This window comes from Micropterus dolomieu, linkage group LG01 (genome assembly GCF_021292245.1).
Source record: "Micropterus dolomieu isolate WLL.071019.BEF.003 ecotype Adirondacks linkage group LG01, ASM2129224v1, whole genome shotgun sequence".
Classification (NCBI taxonomy): domain Eukaryota; kingdom Metazoa; phylum Chordata; class Actinopteri; order Centrarchiformes; family Centrarchidae; genus Micropterus; species Micropterus dolomieu.
In genome coordinates, this window is record NC_060150.1 from 11,803,537 (window position 1) to 11,823,083 (window position 19,547).

The 19,547-nt window shown below is 38.9% G+C and overlaps 1 protein-coding gene across 4 annotated transcripts in view; it reads right to left on the minus strand.

Annotated features, from left to right (window-relative positions):
- Nucleotides 1-164: 164 nt before the first annotated feature.
- Nucleotides 165-19,547, minus strand: part of arhgef7b (Rho guanine nucleotide exchange factor (GEF) 7b) — a 24,158-nt gene continuing 4,775 nt past the window's right edge. Inside the window, exons 3-22 of one of the 4 annotated variants that reach the window (XR_006826148.1) lie at nt 17,511-17,595; nt 16,791-16,915; nt 16,458-16,662; nt 13,668-13,759; nt 11,093-11,187; nt 10,557-10,652; nt 9,593-9,715; nt 9,315-9,453; nt 9,058-9,117; nt 8,655-8,801; nt 8,353-8,439; nt 8,161-8,239; nt 7,603-7,718; nt 7,237-7,461; nt 6,937-7,030; nt 6,406-6,495; nt 4,942-5,038; nt 3,497-3,551; nt 2,976-3,248; nt 165-2,469 (exon numbers count right to left, since the gene is read on the minus strand). Coding sequence is in view for 2 of the 4 variants with exons in the window: in XM_046057433.1 (XP_045913389.1) it covers nt 3,126-3,248; nt 3,497-3,551; nt 4,942-5,038; nt 5,478-5,636; nt 6,406-6,495; nt 6,937-7,030; nt 7,237-7,461; nt 7,603-7,718; nt 8,161-8,239; nt 8,353-8,439; nt 8,655-8,801; nt 9,058-9,117; nt 9,315-9,453; nt 9,593-9,715; nt 10,557-10,652; nt 11,093-11,187; nt 13,668-13,759; nt 16,458-16,662; nt 16,791-16,915; nt 17,511-17,595 (2,292 nt within the window). In the remaining 2 variants the exon portion in view is untranslated. Of the gene's footprint in view, nt 3,249-3,496; nt 3,552-4,921; nt 5,039-5,477; nt 5,637-6,405; nt 6,496-6,936; nt 7,031-7,236; nt 7,462-7,602; nt 7,719-8,160; nt 8,240-8,352; nt 8,440-8,654; nt 8,802-9,057; nt 9,118-9,314; nt 9,454-9,592; nt 9,716-10,556; nt 10,653-11,092; nt 11,188-13,667; nt 13,760-16,457; nt 16,663-16,790; nt 16,916-17,510; nt 17,596-19,547 lie in introns of all 4 variants that reach the window. The other 3 variants (XM_046057433.1, XM_046057417.1, XR_006826149.1) reach the window with 3 other exon arrangements.

Genomic DNA, 19,547 nt, shown 5'->3' on the forward strand with positions numbered 1-19,547 from the left:
ACGTGAGTCAGAGCTGGAGAGAGACTTGTGTTGGGGGTAAAGTCTGGAAATAAAGTATTGCAGTTCTTCTACATACACAATAAACTCCTTCAAATATATAGTCCATTATATCAGCAACATCATAAATATAGAAATATAGAAATATAGACATACAGACATAAGTGTTTGATTCAACATTTTATTCACAGACAAATGGGTGAAATAAATAGAGGGGGGACAATTCATATCAGAGTAACTACTATTATCACCTTCATCACCATAACATTGTAACACACATCACATTTACATCAGTCACTTTCAGTTAAATACATAAGTTAGAATCAGTAATTGGCATACTGTATTGCATGGCTTACATCATGAGTGTGGTTTCTGATTTCAGTAATATTTCATCTGTAGGTGAAGTTTTTAATAACTTTAACAAAGATTATTCTTCTCCCCACAGCACGTCTCCTCTGGTTCATGAGAAATATGCTGCTGTTCTGTACAAATCTTTAGTGTGATCAACCAGATCAAGTAGAAAACAAGTAGTGTTACAAATCAAAACCACAATCATAAGACTAAAACCACAATCACAAATATAAAAATAAGAAATCATTCTACAGTAGGTTGCATATTGACATCAATCATAAAAAAAAAAAGCATTTCCCAGTGTTTGTATTGCTTGGACTTTGGTCTTGAAACAGAAAGGGCAGCAAGTTAAGACAAACTAAAAATGAACAGCCATGCACTATTTTCCTATACAAACCAATGTCTCAGTATCATTTCAGTTTAATTGTTCAGACATTTCCAAGTGTTTAATCAACTAAACTGGTTTCTAAAGACCTGCAATCACTTCCTCTGCCTCTTCTGACAGTGCGACGACCATGCATATTGTATTAAAAATGTAATATAAACTCAAAATGCTATTTGGTGTCCATATTGTTATATGATCACATTATGTTTTTACATTGTTGTTTCTCCATTCTGGGCTGTTACATTAGGAGTTTGTATTACTTTTATATCACAGTATGTATATACCGTATTATGCCTGGCTTCAAAACATGAAGATATTTATTTTATGTATTTGATTGTATCTCTCCGCTTAAACACTTATTGTTTCTCCTTCTGACAATCATAATATTGAAAGCTGGAGCAGAAAGTGGTGACAGTAGGTCCACAAGGTTAGAACAAGTTAAAAATGTTGAATAAAAGGAGTATTACAAGTGAAATATGTACATTTAGCCTGATTTTTCAACATGAAACTTCTAAGGAGCTTTATTACAAATGAAAAGGATATTTTGTGAATTTCAGCAGAACAGGATATCAAATTAGCTGGTAAACTAGGTTTAGTCCACGAGGCAGAGCAGGAACTGTTAGAATTTTTTTTAATTCTGCAAGACACGCTTTTTCCAAATGAATTGTGACTTGGCAGCAATACTGTTTATCTACACATATTTTCTGTGGCTGTTGGCAGACATGTGTAATGATTAAACAGCTTATTGGCCTCTCTGTTTCTACCAATTCCAAATGCATGCAGTGGAATACAGTCCTTGTTTTGTCATTTATGGAGTTGATCTTCTGGTGGAAATGATATATAAGCTCATTCCACACATGTAGTGTGTCCATACTCCGTCAGTGTTTAGCACGATTTTGTTTCTAGTTGGGATGAACTTGCTGCTCTGTATTGTTTTAAGTTCTTGTCTTTAAAACCTCATTTGGCTCAAACATCCAGTGAATGCCTGTGAGATTTCTGTGCTGCCATGTTTGCATGCAGCCATGGCAGCCTAAGTCACATGGATTCGTTGTGGTGCGTTTGTTTGAGGTCATTTGCATTATTTCCACGTTGTTCTTGATTTTATTTGTATCTGATTTTGTATCTTCAAATGCTTTGCACAGTACATCACATTTGAAAGTAACATGATCCTACATCAAGTTTCCTATAGCTTTTTAAATATAAGAAATGAAATGAAATAATAGATGTTAATCTGGAGCTGAAAGCTTAAACTCCCTGATGGTCACATTAATTCCTGAGAAAATCTCCCTCCAGCTTCACTTTAATAACAAGACAATTTTCCAATAAATACAGATTTTTGAGATGTTTACAATTTGATAGGCTCACATTTTATTTTATATAAATAAAATTGAATTGAATTGAATTGAACATACTATCATCTAGTCTTCTGTTAACTAAAGCAGATCGTTGTCAAAAGTCAGTTTATCTTTAGGTTTAGCCTCCAAACAATCATTTGTATGCAGAAGTAGAAGAACAGTTACAGTAGTTACATGTCTCAGTTTTCCATCCGGGTTAAAAAAAAAACTTACTGACACACAAAAATTATTATATTCTTAAAAAATAATCAAAATAATCACTGGCCAGAAATGTACATATCCCATAAAGCAATGCAGTAGATCCATAAAATATGGTGGTCTGTCAGATGTTTGACATAGCTGCAGTAATTTTTACACCACACTGAGAACTTCCATCTCATCCTGAAAAACACACAGGTCACTTATAAGTGCTGGTAAATTTAGGTTTAGCTTAAAATGCAGTGACTGAGTGCCCTATTACACTTTGTATTTGATATAACAAATAAACTAACTGTATAGATAGTTGGACTGTGAATCAATAACCTAGACCAGAAAATAGAATTTTAAAGCTGTCTTTCATAATAATAAGATTTAACATTAGAAATTTAAACAAAATAGCTGCTAATGAAAAAAAAAATTGTATTTCAAGTTTCATTGAGGAATTTCATTCACATACTGCTCTAACATTTCTGAAATATATAAACCCACACTGCGTTCTTATTCGTGCACCAGGCAAGTGAATAAAATACTGTCCTTGCAGCGGTTACATTTTATAATTAATGCATATAAGCACAAAGCGCAATAAAAGATAAACACGCAAGTAAATAAGGGAAATTTGATTTGTTTGTCAGCACTCCAAACAAGGCTGTTTGAAAGTGTAAAGGAACTTGACAGGAAGTCATGCCTACCAGCTAATTTGGCTTCACAGCTTTACGGTCAGTTGGGATGGCTTTGTTGATGGCTGGCAGGCATTTTCTCTTGGTCCACACTTGTTCATCATTTGATCATTTAAAAGTCAGAGGTTGGTCTTGTCCATGATGATCAGATGCATATTGATCTCAGAGGTTGGTCTCGTCCCAGGTTGGGTCATTCATGTTCTTCAGAACTCTCCGGACAATCCTCTCCAGTTCTTTCCTTGCTCGCTGCTCCTCCTCCAGCGTCCTCTTCATCCGCTTGTTGTCCTGGAGAAAGATAAGAGAGAGAGAGAAGTCAAGTGGAAGAGTAAAGGGATAATATGAGATCATTTTTTGTTTGGACTAAATGAAACACCATCCCTAATTAATAATGCAGATATAGTCAGAGATGTATTTGGCCACATTATGGCTTACTGGACCCAAGTTTGAACCCTAAGAAGTGGGACATTTGGGCAGAAAACTGATGATAAGGAGAAGCCCTGGTTAGCAATACATTTAGAAAACTGCAGACTCACCTGTTTGAGTTCCTGGACCTCATCTTTCAGACTGTACACAGTGTCCACCAGACTCCTGCAGGAGCAGAACAGCTGTTTTATTTCAACATACACTAACTGCAGCCTGATACAGTGATATACCACGGACTGACACCATCAACACATTTTCACACAATGTGTGTGAAATGTCATATATTGTATGTTTTTTTCTTTTTTACTACTTTTTTATTTTGTTTAGCTCATATCAAACTCATATCAAACAAATGTGTTGCAGCATTGTATTGATGACATTAGGCACCAATTTTTTATATATTTTTTATACCTGTTCAGGGACTATGGATGAAAATTAGCTCATTAGCAAACGGAAGCACATTTACATTAGCTGTGTTTCCATCAACGTTTCTTAATGCGCATTTTGAAGTATCGCATTAGAAAAGGTTGATGGAAAATTCTACACTTTTTTTTTACACTCGTATGAGGTGGTTCTTGCCCTTGTCGAAAAAGAGTTAATGCGCTAAATGGGAGATGGAAACACTTTTCCCGAATAAGTTCTGACATAGCAAACTTGGGGGGCGGTAAGGGATCTGGATAATGGATAGGGGGGCGCTGGCTCAAAAAAGGTTGAGAACCACTGAGTCTTAGTAGAAGTACCATTGCTTGACATTCAGTAGATATATGTGGTGATAACGCCGTTTGATCAATCAGCACAGCAAAGTGTCTGAAAAGGACCTAAAGAGGTGGATGCATAATTCGGCAGATCAAATTTCGTAGGCTACCTGCCGAGATTTGCATCCACCTCTTTTCTAAGCATAAATGACCGTAACACCGGATATTCCCATTACGTGCGAGACATGGCTGGTAAGAGTTTGCCCGCTTGTAACACATTTCTGAGGACATCTCCCCATTTTTCTCAGATCAATGGCCATCAGGTTGATGCGACTGGTTTTGTTTCTGGTTTGGAACCCATACGTCTTTGTTTATTACAGCCATGTCTAACGTCAACTACTGACGTAACAACACTTGCCGTAGCATTGTTTATTCGCTCCAAACCAGCTGATAGAAACGCACACATTTCGCAATTTGTAAAATTTATTTGTTGTTTCAATGTCGACATTTCAAAAGTACGCTCAAAATTCGCATGCCAATTGAATGAAAACATGGCAATAGATGTGTCAACTGAAATGTTGATTAATGTGCATTGTCACTGGTAAATAAATAAATATTTAAAAATACAAAACTAATATCCACCCCCTGCATACATGCTGTGAATGTCTACACTGAAGGTTTTCATTTTATATTTGGGGGGTTTCTACTTACTGTGTGCTGTGATTGGTTTTGTTGTATTTTCTATATTTGAATTAGTGTCTTGCATTTTGATGCTGCAGTAGCTTACTTATCTGCGTTAGTTCACATTCAGTATACTGTACAGCACACACAAAGACACACCTTCAGTTCTCCTCTCTCACCTCTCCTCCACTACAGTTTGTCCGTTGCTCCTGGTCTCCTCCACTATAATCTTCTCCTCCTCTGGGAACAACATGTGTACGTCCTTCCTGCTCGAGCCTAATTGAACGGTAACAACAGTGTTAAGTTCTTTACCCTTCACAATTCACAAACAAACACGTATACAAACAAACAAATATTTTACTTGGACACTAGGATATGGTGCCTTAAAAACTACAAGTAAGGAAACACCAGATGATATCACTTTGACAATTTGCTGACGTAAAATGTCTCTTTCACACTGGCGGATTAGTCTGAATGTGTGAAACCAAGAAACTGTAATGAGGACTGTTACTCTGTGCTTACTGAAGCTAGTGTATACTCATGGGAAACACAGGCTTATACACAAAGACAAATACTAAGTATCTAAAATATACAGTAGACACATAGACACAGCAGGTTAAAGGTTTGGGATGACGTATAGATATATATGTCCATCCTTAGTTGTAAGCTAGCTAGTTTGCTAGCATGTCAGTAGTTTGCGACACTGATATCTTACGAGAAAATGAGGCAGTCCTGTAACTATGGGCGGTCCAGATACTGTCATAATCCGAGTCCTCTGACTGGTCAGAACAAGGCAGGTTGCCGGAGCAACCAGCAATGGTGAGGCTGGTGTCGGCGAGCACGTGGTTGTGCATGAGGTCAGTCCCTTGCCAGGCTGTACCATAATGTAACCCGCAACAGATGGGGTTTGAAAAAAACAAATTGGATGTTGGAGGGATGAGGGGAGGCGCACAAACCATATTGGATAAAGGAGGAGGGTTTGGGACAAACCATAATGTGGTTGTGGACATTAATTTAAAATATGAGATTTGAACCAAATGCAACCAGAAATAAAAGGAAAACAGAAGGTTTGTGTGGGATAAATCATGTCCAATTTAAGGAAACAAGAGTAAAACAGCATTCAGAATAAAAGGAGGAGGATGGTGATGAAACCAAACAAGAGCAAGGATGAAGTATTTAAAAAAAAAAACAATGTTTGGAGGATGAGGAAAGCAGAGGGACGCAGGGAAGACATGAAAAGAGAGGAGAGAGAAATCATTGTTAGAGCTGACAGCAGAGAACAGACAGTGGTTTGCAATAAGACAGCTAGTTGTGTGGGAGCACTGCACTATATGGACAAAGGTACTGTGACACCTACACATTTCTTCTTATGACATATAGTTCTAAATCCATAGACATTAATATGGAGTTGGTCCCCATTTGCAGCTATAACAGCTTCCACTCTTCTGGAAAGGTTTTCTACAAGATTTTGGAGTTTGTCTGTGGGAACTGTTTCCCATTCATCCAAAAGAGACACTGATGTAGGAAGAGAGGGCCTGGCTCGCAATATCTGTTCTAGTTCATCACAAAGGTGTTCGATAGGGTACATTTGTCCATATAGTCATATGTCAGTGTGCTGATGGGTGTGTGTGCAGTACACTCACTGGAGTTCAGAGTCTGTCGTGTCTTGGCGCTGGTACAGTAGGCTTCAATCACTTTCAGTATCTGAGCATCCTCCTCCAGAGCTGCTGTACCTGAGAAACAATGAAAATGGGCAGAAGGACAGGGGAGATGGTGGAGAAAGATGGAGAAAAGAAAGCATTCAGGTCTCCTTAAATACCGCAAACAGTGGACTTTCAGCAACACACCCTCTGGCAGCCATGTTGGAGATGTAAAGTTCTTTGCAGCATTGCAGAACAGCTGACTGTAGCTGTAGTTAGAAGTAGTAGAAGTCCATAAACATTATTCTTAAAGCCTGGACATGTGTCATTTGTTATTAGTTTGTTAAAATATGTGGGCTTTTTTAATTTTTAAATGTGATGAAAATGTATTAAATAAAACCATTTTTTGGGCAGTGACGAAAATGGAAGTTAAGCAAACATTACCAGTTTCATTAAAGCTTAATATATTATTATATTATTTTTGTCTAGCCATTTGTTTTATGTAATTGATGTGCTTGTGAGTTTCATACTTACTTTTTCTTACCGTGAAGTCCTCCTCTGAAGGTTTCCTCTCTGGCTTCCTCTTAGGCAGCAGTTTCTTCATGTTCTTAGGACTCTTACTCAGATCCTACAACACAGAGACGCAGAAATAGGCACTGTAGAAATGTAGCTCCAATTCCAATTTAAAAGAACTTTTTAAGATCAAGTGACTGAATTTGGGAAAAAAAATTTAATTAAAATATTGCTCCCTATCTTCTTAAAAACAACTTCGAGCAACATATAAAGTCTGGAAAGTATAAATATGGTGTTGACTCATTTTAGTATATTTAGCACCTCTTTCTGGCAGAGAGCAGCTGAGGGCCGGAGTGGAGGCGCAGGGCGTAGGCAGCTCAGGCTCCAGGGTTTGGGGGTACTCGGTGGCTCGAGGGGTCCCCACATTGGGCTGCTGTTGTGGGCTGTCTCAAATGAAGAGGGATGGGGAAGGGTGTGGTAGGTGTTTCCAATGCTCCCTCCACGAGACTCTGAGTGTCTGGAGGGAGTGGCGGGGTGAGAGGGCAACTGGGAGAAGAGCAGAAGAGTAGAAAGTAGAGTAGAAAAGAGGAAAGGAAAGAGAGGAGAGAATGTATGGCGGCAGTAATGAGGATGAGGATCAACTGACTAACTGCTTAATTGATTATTCTGAAAAACCTGGAGACTTACTGTGTGACAGACGGACTGAGGCTTGTGCGAGTGTGTGTGTTTGGTGAGAAGGTCCAGCCAGTCCTGTAGGTCGCGCTGACTGTTACACGCCACCTGCATCCGCTCACACTGGCCACCTGCATGACAACACACACACACACACACACACACACACACACACACAAAAACAAATGTAGAAATGTACAGACAAACACAGTTATTCCATGTGGTCAAAAGGAAAAAGGGCACATTGACTATCTTATAATGTCTTTGACCAACTCACAGAGAAAGGGCACTGACTTCTGGTGAACTAGTTCATAAATTGCTTGTGAACAGAGAGACATATCTTTGATTGCGGACACACCCTTAGAATAAACACTGTATACAGATTACATAATAAAGGACTACAAATGTAAACACAGTGGAAACAAAGTGTTATTTGGTATTCACCTGCCTGTGAATAGCAAATTTCCCTTTTTAACCTTTCATGTATCCAGCCTAAACATGTCTTCAACAATCATATTCTATAAATGAGCTCAATTCTCAAGGTCTACTAGCTAAATGAGACAACGGGCTGACCGGATATTTCAAAAGCATTCCTCAGGTTGTCTCCGTCTTCTATTCTGGAGATGAGCATTCCTGACAGTGGCATCCTCCCCTACAGAGACACACATTTGCACATTTGTTTGCTACTTATAATGGGTGTAAGTTAGGCATATACATATACAGAAGTTATGATTTAAAGTTTAATCTCATGTAGTATAAACATACCTGATAGATGAATCCACTCATCCTCATGCTGGCAGACAGCACAAGCAGAGTGTGAGGGAAGAGGACAAGGTAGCGTTCATTTGACTCCTGAAAAACAAACAAAGTACCTTTTACGTACTCTTTTGATGTCACTCGAGCTTAACCACACCTGTTTGGGTCAGTTTGTCTTAGCTCTCCTCCAGTAAATCAAAACTCTACTCTTCTTTTGGCAGGTCAGATCAATCAACCACATACAAAGCTGTTCTGTAAAGAAGGATGGTCTCAGGGCGTAGTTTAAATTGTTTGGAGGCTCTGATGAGTACCTGGCAGTTCTGCGTGTGGATTGTGACCTGGGACATGTGGAGAACAGGGCCGAGGGTTCTGATGTCATCCCCCTCCCAGTTTCTGATTGGCTCTGTTAAAATCTGCAACTCCAGGTCCTTCTTCTTCCTCACCTCCTGACAGTGAGCCTGAACACACACAAACACACAGACAGAAACATTCAAAGACACAAAAATGCACAAAAGAGATATGTTTGAATCATCACCACTGTCTCCTATTAGTAGATTACACATAAAGGTGATGACAGATTGACTTGAACATGAGATGCTTTGAGTAATCCTTCAGGAAAATAGCAAAGAAAGTCACAACTAACAGTTACCGGAAAACATTATTGTTTTAACTGTTATAAGAATAAACACATGTTTATGTGTGTTTGTTTCTTACTGCAAAGTTTTTAAAGGTGATTATGCAAGTGTTGAGATCAGCTCTGTCAGGATGTTGGTCCTAAGACAATGACAAAGAAAAAAACATGGAAACACGCTGAAGTTTTTTTTACCAATATCATGCATGGAGATTTAGGTCCTGGCAAGTTCTTGTTTAGAAGAAAAATAACAACATTTATTTGTACAGGTCAAAAACAAAAAATTGCTTATTGGTTTATTTGGATAATCACGCACAGAGACAGATAGATTGAAGCTAACCTCTATGTGTCTGTCCAGTTCTTTCAGCAGCGTTGGGTATCTCTCCAGTCTGGTGAAGGGTTTACTCAGACTAGTGGTCAGAGTCAGGATCCCTGGAGCGGACGCCCCTTTTGACTCCATGTACTGCCCCAGTTCCTCACTGTGATGCACAAACAACTATATTCACATACTTTTGGAACAAACACACAAGTTCTTGTTATCTCTTTAGAGCAGAATATTTGATTTTGTGGTTTAAATACATGCACACGCCTGCAAACACAGTATTTCTCTAACTGTACCTGTGTTGTGTGAGTACGTTGACAGCAGACGGGTGGTTGGAGCAGTAGGCCACATAGATTATCTTTATCTGGGGCATCAGATTCAGGAAGAACCCGCCGATCCTCTGCTGGTTCTCTGGAAGTCTATACACACAAATGACACATTAGACGGCCATATTTAATCACACATAAGAATAAAGATTTGATTGAATGACAATTATGGGGCATCAGTTAGTCCTAAGGGACTCAAAATGTCTATAATGAATGTACAAAAAAAAGATTTTCTTGATCACTTTAAAAAGACACCTGCTGCTGTCTGGACCGCAGTTACACAGGGGCACAGACAGACAGACTGATAACTTCAGTCTACCACTAGATGTTGCTGTTGCTTTAATGACTGTCGACATTCAAGCAAATGTCAGATATGTGCTTCATTCCACACTGCAGCCCTCTGTTTTGGAGTGAAGCTGTAGGATGTTTTTGTTTTTTTTGTTAAACCGGATGTTAGCATGATCAGGGTTTTGTTTTTACAAGGCTACATATACTATCAACAAAAGCTGCAACTATCAATCATTGTCATCCATTATTCTGCTTATTTTAACTATTATTATTATTATCATTATTAATATTTCAACTAATTGATTAATTATTTGGTCTGTAAGATGTCAGAAAATGGTGAAAAATGTCTAACACAGTATCACGGAAACACAAGGACACATCTTCAAATTTCTTGTTTTGTCTGACCCAGACCCCAAAGATATTAGACATTTGGTGTCATTTAATGTGCTTTTCTCTGACCAAACTAAGAAAAGCTGCAAACGCACACATTTCAAGGTTGACAATTTTGTTTGGAAAATGACTGGAACAAAATATCGATTTGAACAAAACTTGATTTTTGTCGACTTATCGATTAATACAACACTGCATTACAAAAAAGCCTTTTTAGCAAGTTCTTTGGAACCCTGTGTGAGATCAGTGAACTGACTTTGTATGTTCCTCCAAGGACTGAACCAACATCTGCTGGAAGATTGAGATCTCCTCCAGATTCCCCTGAATTTGACTGATGTCAACACTGCTGAGTCTGCAAGACAGAGGAGAGCAGATATTTATGATTAAATACAGTTCTTGGCTCTAACTCTCATCAATATGTTACATATATATTTGTACATTAACGTAAATGATCTCCAGATCAGATTGATTTCTAATGGTTGACACAGATAAAACAGATAAACTCTGAATTATATCAATTCATGTTTGTATGTAATCCAATCAAAATGGATCACACATTTTCAAAGAAATGCTGTTATAAATCAATCAATATACCTGCCAATCTCCGATATAGTACAGGGATAGTAAATCATGTGCAATGCATTTTGTAATAAACTGTATGTAAAATCTGATACTGTAAATAACATCCAGCGTGTATATACTGGTATTGCATTAGATATTGCTAGACATGTGTGTACCTCTACCACAAAAATCTGACTGAATAAACAATAGAAAGTGTAAAAATAACTCCACCTGTCTGTGGGGTGAAGTGAGCGCAGGTATGAGCCCAGGAGACTCTGTAGCTCCCTCGAATATTCACTCTCTGCTTCCAGGATGTTTTGTAGGACCTGACATGACCCACACATACACATACACACACATTTATATTTATTACAGTGAGTGATTCAAAGAATAAATAATGGGAAAAGATATGAGAGCAGTTTTAAAATGGCAGTGCTGAATGCTGTTGCCCATAAAAATTCCCATTCCCATAACTTATTGATGAAAGTACTATTAACATATTAATCATATCATAATCATATTATCATATTACTTCGTAAGATTTATTCCAAAAAATATAAAATATTCCAAACATTTTTGTGCACCAGCTAGGCTCAACGATGAAAATGAGAAGCAGAATTAACGTAATCATCGACTATTCTGATCATTAATAATTGTTTGAGTCACTTTTTAACTTGTTTTATATAATGGTAAACTCAACATCTTTGGATTTTGTACTGTTTGTTGGACAAAGGAAGACATTTAAAGACATCACATGACATCTGAAATACTGTTATGGGCGTTTTCTGTTGTGGTGGCTGCCCGGCTGACGGTGAGTGTCCTGGTTTTTTCTACTTTTTATCAGTTCTTCTGCTTTTTTCCTTGGTTTCCTGTTCTCTGCCCGCCTCTCTGTGTTTTCTCCCCTGTGTGCTCTCTCTCCCTCTGCTCCTGAGCCCAGCCAACTACCTGCACCTGCAACCCATCATCCACCTCGTCAGCCTGCCACACCTGCCAGTAATCAACCTCATCCCAGCCTGTATTTCAACCCCGGTTCTCCACACCATCCTGGCTTGATCGTCGTTGCTCCATACCTGGTGCCACTTCTGTGTTCAGGCTTTCACGTTTCTTGTTTTTTCAAACTTACCCTGTGCCTTGTCATTGTCTCCCCCTAACCTTGTCTCTCTGTTTGTTTCCCTCCCAGGTACACTCACCCTCGTCCTCCGTTCGGCTGGGCTCATCCACTGGCCCACTCCCCTTCGGACCTCCCTCTCGGCGTCCTCCCTGTTCCCCTGCCTCTCCTCGCTTCCTTGGCCCCTGTGTCCTTGGTTCCCCGTGCCAGTACTTCCCCGACGTCCTCCTCTCCCTCCCCTCCAGTCCCTCTCACCCTTTTTTCCCCCCAATAAACCTCCTTCCCTCTGAATGCTGCATTTGGGTCCTCTCTGTCCACACACCACACCCCGTAACAGTTTTCACTATTTAATAACATTGATTAATCTGTTTGTCAAGAAAATATCTGCTGGATTAACAGATAATAAAAAAATGTTCATTGTTTTAAAGGGTGAAACAGAATACAACAAGAGCCAATGAATCTCTGCAGCTGATAAAAGTTAAGTTAAAATACATAATTCAAAAGTAAAATTTGGTTGAATGTGTTGGTAATTAGCATTATCCTCATCAAAGCACACACATTGTCTTCCATTCATGTGACAACAATTAGTTTTCTTTTTTCTGTCTGCATCATTCAGAATACATTTCCGGAAATAAAACGAGACCCTAACACAATATCCTGCTAAATCGCTTTTTAGTGAGAGATGGATTTTGCATTAAGCTAATGGAGAGAGATATCCGACTCAGCTGGAGCTGTAAAACCGACTGGAGTAGCTTTCCACAGGTCCGACCCCACAGGACAATTGGCTAATCTGTCCACAACATCCGAAACCTTTCAGGAATGTTTCTAATAATGAACTGCTGCATTTAATAACACATGTTGCTATGTCTCCCCTCGGGTCAGGGGGTAGTAAAGATTATTTATCTATATAACATTTTTATGTATTCATTTTTCAATAAAAATTGATGTGTAAGAGGACACTGGCAAGAAGAATACGGTGGAAAACATTGGTATTTTCAAACTTGAAACAAAAGCGTGGCCCAAAAAAGCCCAAAGCCTGCATCTTCTACTTAAACAAGCTTCTGTTGGAAAGCTTTTTGGGATTCTCAGTTAGAAGAAAAAAAAAAACCTTTTTATTAAAACTTTTTTTTTTATATTGCACTCCTGTCTGGGAACAGCTTTGACTTCAGGCAGGGTCTATGAGTGAGTGAGTGTGTGAGAAAGAGAGACTCAGGTACCCGAAACCAAAGATGGACTGTCTAGAGAGACTGCGGGGCAGCTTGTTGCATTATTAAAAATCACACACACACACACACACACACTGACAGAAGCCAACCCTAAGGCAAGGCTGCCCCAGAAATCACTGGAATGGAAGAAATAACCTACATTACATCTGCTACACTCACACACAGACAAAACACGCAGGGGTGCCATGCAGCCTCCACAAATGCTCATACAGACACAAAGACACAACCACACCATCATTAATTGGATGTGTGGATGAAACATAATTGATCGTAACAGTCAAAAAGCACACACACATCACCCCATTAGTTTAACCTTAAAGCTATAGCAGCAGAGATAGACTCATTTCTGGGTGGAACTGTTGTATCTATCTGTGACCACTATGTTTTAAATCAGTTTTAATGCACACATGCATGCAGACACACACACACACACACACACACACACACACAGTTTCTTAAGAATAATGCTTACCACATTGTAGTAGGTCTTACTGATGATAGTGGTGTCAAAACCTTTGGGGGGGCTTTTCAGTGTCCCAGACTTTTGCTTGTCTGATGTCTTGTCTATAAAGCAAGAAAGAGGGAGAGAACAATTCAGCGATTTGATGCACACAATAACAATGCAACATCAAGTTACACTTAAGGTGAGGAAAATAGTCAAAATAGTACATGTTTTGCTCCTATCGGTGACAGAGGTTTCTGTTTGGCTTGGAAACAATAGTAACTGGGTAGACTGCAACAAACATAGCTGAAAGAGATAGATGTGCAAAACCACATTAAAGCTATTTAAATCTCTTCCACTGTCTGCTACAAAAGGAATATAAAATTAAAAATACATTGTAAGTCTGTCTGTGATTACCTTCACATAATTGGATCTGGTGTGTCTTACTAGAAAAATTACAACTCTCATTGTGGCCAAACTGTCACCCCCATTCAATAAAATTTCATGGAAAAAATGTCTCCCACATATCCTAACTGCAGGGCAACGTTGTGAACATACATTCTACAAAATGTGGGACAGCCAATGACTGAATGCTTTAATTTACTGACTCCACAATGTCATGTCATTTCCCTGTCCTCGTTATTGTTTTTTTCAGCATTGTATGGCCAACATTACCGCATGCTGTCATATCCTTCACTTTACTATTGTCCTTTGGAGTAATGCAATTTAAAGTCAGAAGAATAACAAGCATTTTCTAGACAATGGGTAGCATAATGTCCTTTATAGACTTATCTGAAAGTAAAGGGCTACTTGAAGCTGAATCTGCTATAATCAGGATACTATAAAACATATAGAGAGGTATTCTTCGCCTTGCTTTTCTTTTTTCTTTTAACCCTAATCTTGGTCTTTGCTATTCATTTGTTAGGAGTCTTCTTCAGACCAAAGCTCAGTTTCAATAACAATGATTTATGCCAGTAAAACAAGATGACAGGCATGTGCAGCTTCAAATTCACCACTTTTTACTTGACAAACCACCACAATCATTGTGCAGTTTCCCTCCGGTGCAATCTTGCTATCTCACATAAAACAACTCCCACTGGCCATATGAATCTACTGCCATTCCTCTGTGCACCGTTATCATGGGCCTTGTTTTCTGCTGCAAGTCAGGAAGTTCTTTTCTATACAGCAGGTCTGGAACTTCCTGTCTTTGTGTGCTTGCTGAGCTTCCTTCCTTCGTTCCTGCCTTCCCTCCTCGGAAAGCAACACAACCACCCAACACAGTCAAACAAGACATGAGGTTAATGGCTCTTACAAGCACAGGAGGCAGCAGGTAACAGCCTCAAGAAGTCTACAGCGTTCAGTTTGAGGTCAAAATGCAAATTAATTTCTATGTTATTCTTATTCTTATTTACTATGAAAAACTCATCAATCATAAAATGTAAAAATAAAAATCTTTACACCATTTATAAACGCAGCAATTATCTGGAATTGTGAATATTTGTGAATAAAATGTTGTGACACAAAAATGAAAAGTTTAGATACATTTAGATTCTTGTTGATTTAGATGAAACAAACCCAGGAGTGGACAAAGATCTATTAAATAAGCTTAAAATGGCTTCATCTTCTCTCGATGTATCCACACACTCCGTAATATAAACTCAAAGTCTCTGAATTTAATGTCTTCAATTTGTGTTGTAGTCAAGACCGCCCATACCGAGGCCAAGACAAGACCAAGACCGAGAGAGGGCAAGCCCGAGTCAAGACCAAGACCAGTGTGGAATGAGATCATAGGTACTTCTGAAATTGATCTGAAAGATCCACATTCCCATTAAAGCACCCACATACAAACACTGACAGCTGAAATCAACGTAAGCATCTTTATTTAACACTCCTTTTCCATGCTTACTATCACGGGGAGGGGTGGCAGTCGTTAACGGGAACACCACATTTTTAATTAGGGTTATTGGTTGCACTTTAAGCAATCCGTTTTACATTCAGTCAAAGTTAGAATGTTAATAAATACATCAGACAAAGCAAAAGCAATTTATTGATATTCCCAAAGTTATGGTCTTGACTGGTCTTGAAATAAAATCCAGAGTCCTCAATGTCTGAGACCGAAACAAGACTGAGTACAAATGCAGTTGAGTCCGAGACGAGAATAAGACCATCAAAAAGTGATCTTGAGACCGGTCTTGAGTACTACAACACCAGCTTCAGTCCTTAAAGAAAGTTATGCAAGTCCTTAATCCCTGAGGAATTTCTAATCTAATGAACCAAAATGAAAGCTACACACAAATTAGCAGCAGGTTAAAGTGTGTTTCAAGGATCATTAGGCCTTTCTACTTCCTTAAGAAATCACAATACAACTAAACAAGGTAGTAAATCATTATCAGTAAAAACAGACCTGCAGGAAGTCCGTTTGTTCATGTGAATCTGTGTGTGTGTGTTTGGTTGTGTCACTGCTTTGAGAAAATCTTACACACTTGGGTCTACTAAAACGTTTGATACACAGTAGTATGTGCTTTATGTTTAACACAAGAAAGTGAATGTTTATTTTACTGCCATTCAAATTAGAACAGCAATATAATATTATTAGCTCTTATCTCGCTGTCTGGGTGGAAGCACATGCAAAATATTTCATAAACAAGCTGTTGTATAAAAATCAATGCAGTCAAGAATAGTACAAGTTACAGATGTTAACACAGGACTTGCAAGAAAGGTAACCAAACCATCAACTGACCAAAACAACAATAAGGAACTAGTTAGGTTTCTGGGAGCTTAATGGTGTACAACATTTGAAGCAACAAGAGCTGGACCCACCGCTTCCTTTCAGCTCCCGTACATAGTTACTGGGGAACCACCCAGACCTGCCGTTGATCGAGCCTTCCCACCAGCCCCCCTCCTCCTGCCGGCTCACGCTGATGATGTCGCCCTTGGAGAATGAGAGTTCGTCCTCATTGGTCTGCTGGAAGGGAAAGCGTGCCTTGACCAGCACGTGGCCACACCCACTGCCCTCTGACATGTCCTGAGAAAGAAGAAGACAGGGAAGATGGCACATTATTTACTAGTCGTGGTCAGAGAGGGTGGGTGGATAAACATCTTCATTATCATTACAGACGAATATCAGTTTTGTATATCTTCATGGTAACTCACCAGGCTGCGATACTGAGGCTGCAGCAGTTTAGAAGAGCGACTCTGAGTGTTCAGAGAGTCAAATGACTTGATCCTCAATGTTGCGGAGTGCGGTACACACACACCGTCCCCAGAAACACCTAAATCTGCACACAGTGATTAAATTAATACTTTAGTTTAACAATTTAATTTCTAAAATTCATTTGAAACCATTGTAAGATAATGATACTAATGCTAACAATAAACCTAAAGAGCATTTATCAAAATTATATACAATAACATAATGACATTATCGCATATGATGCCAATATCCACACCATTAGAACTACTTTTAATAACAATATGAACAAAAACATAAACTTATGTCACTTATACAAACATGATAAAAAAATTTAAAGACTGCAAATATGAAAAGTGTGCCCATGATTACAAACACAAACATGAATATAAAACTAGTAATGATTAATCGATTAGTTGTCAACTAATAAATTTATCTCCAACTTTTTTGATAATCATTTAATCGGTTTGAGTAATTGTTAAGAGAAAAAAAAGTTCTGATTTCAGCTTCTTAAATGTGAGTATTTTCTGGTTCCTTTCCTCCTCTATGACAATAAACTGAATATCTTTGGGTTGTGGACAAAACAAAACATCTGAGACTTTAGGAAACACTGATCGACATTTCTCACCATTTTCTGGACCAAAATAATTGTTGCAGCCCTAATATAAACACAATAATCTTACCTTCAGTAGCTTTGTTAAGAGCAACTAAGGAGTTTAGGACCTTGGAGAAGTTCAGTGCCTGCAGGAGGTCATTGACCTCAAAAGACTAAAGGAAAGAAAACACAATGAAGAATATGAAATACATTTTGGAACAGCAGATGAGTTTGAGACAGAAGAGAAAAGAAAAACATGTACACACATTCATAATAAATGTACAGAGCATGACATTAACTAGCGCACAAGGACGCTGTCTTCCTGACATTTCCATGCATGTTTCTCAGACAGAGATGTGGTTATAAATAAAAAAAGGACCTATGAAGTTGGAACAATAACTACCACAACAGTAGTTTTCTAAAACACATTGTAACAATACAGTTTACTGAATGCATTCAAGAACAAAATCGTATTTTTAGAAATTGAGGGGTTTTGTCTTTACAGTACACTATCGCTATTTAGCTTGGATCAGTACCTCATTACAAATTTACATTTTGAAAGCATGAGTCAGCCTTAAAAGGAAGAAATGCTGAGTTTAGCGGGGGGTTACATCCCTGCTCCAACTGCAGTCTGGAGCAGGATTATTCAGAGTCTGAGCTCCCCCTTGTAATCTCCCCGTCACTCACACAGCCATAATCAACATACCCCTAAGGCCCCTAATCTTGTGTATACCACACACGGCCTGACTTCTACATTCCCAAGGCGTGAAGGTGGAGAAATCTGGGGCGAGAAAGTCAAAGCTGAACCAGAGACCATCTTGCGATGGGATCACACAAGCCATGATGCCAAATCACTGTGTATGGTACAACCAACCACATGAGAGAAGTGAGTTTGGCGAAACATGTGAACGGTGCCAGATTTATACAATATGTCTAACCGTCCTCAACTTTTAACCTGTGTTACTTTTGACATATATATGTGTTTTGCTGAAATAGTCCCTGGTTTGCTACAAGGAATGTACAGTCCCCTCCAAAAGTATTGGAACAGTAAGGCCAATTCCTTTGTTTTTGTTGTTTACCGAAGACATCTGGGTTTAAGATCAAAAGATGAGTATGAGACAAGAGTTCAGAATTTCAGCTGTCATTTCCTGGTATTCACATCTAGATGTGTTAAACAACTTAGGACATATCACCGTTTGTATTAGACCACAGCATTCTTAGGTGAGAAAAAGTAATGGAACAAATAATCTTAAAGTAAATAACATTTAATATTTGGTGGCATAACCCTTGCTTGCAATAACTGCCTCAAGCCTGCGACCCATCGACATCACCAAATTGTTGCATTCTTCATTTGTGATGCTATTCCAGGCTTTTACCGCAGCTTCTTTCAGTTCTTGTTTGTTTCGGGGTGTTTCTCCCTTCAGTCTCCTCTTAAGGAGGTGAAATGCATGCTCAGGGTTAAGGTCAGGTGATTGACTTGGCCAGTCTAAAACCTTCCACTTTTTTCCCCTGATAAAGTCCTTTGTTTTGTTGGCAGTGTGCTTTGGGTCATTGTCCTGCTGCATGATAAACTTCCTCCCAATTACTTTCAATGCATTTCTCCGTAAATTGGCAGACAAAATGTTTCTGTCCACTTCTGAATTAATTCTGCTGCTACCATCATCAGTTACATCAACAATAAATATTAATGAGCCTGTTCCAGAAGCAGCCAAGCCATGACATTACCTCCACCATGCTTCACAAATGAGCTCGTATGCTTCGGATCATAAGCAGTTCCTTTCTTTCTCCACACTTTGGCCTTTCCATCACTTTGGTAGAGATTAATCTTGGTCTCATCAGTCCATAAGATTGTGTTACTGAACTCTTGTGGCTCATCTCTGTACTTCTTTGCAAATTTCAGTCTGGCCTTCTGATTCTTCCTGCTGGTGAGTGGTTTGCATCTTCTGGTGTGGCCTCTATATTTCTGCTCTCAGTCTTCTTCCAACAGTGGATTGTGATACCTTCACCCCTGCACTGTGGAGGTCGTTGGTGATGTCACTTACTGATGTTTTGGGGGGTTTCTTCACAGCTCTCACGATATTTCTGTCATCAACTACTGTTTTCTTTTCCTTGGCCGACCTGTTTG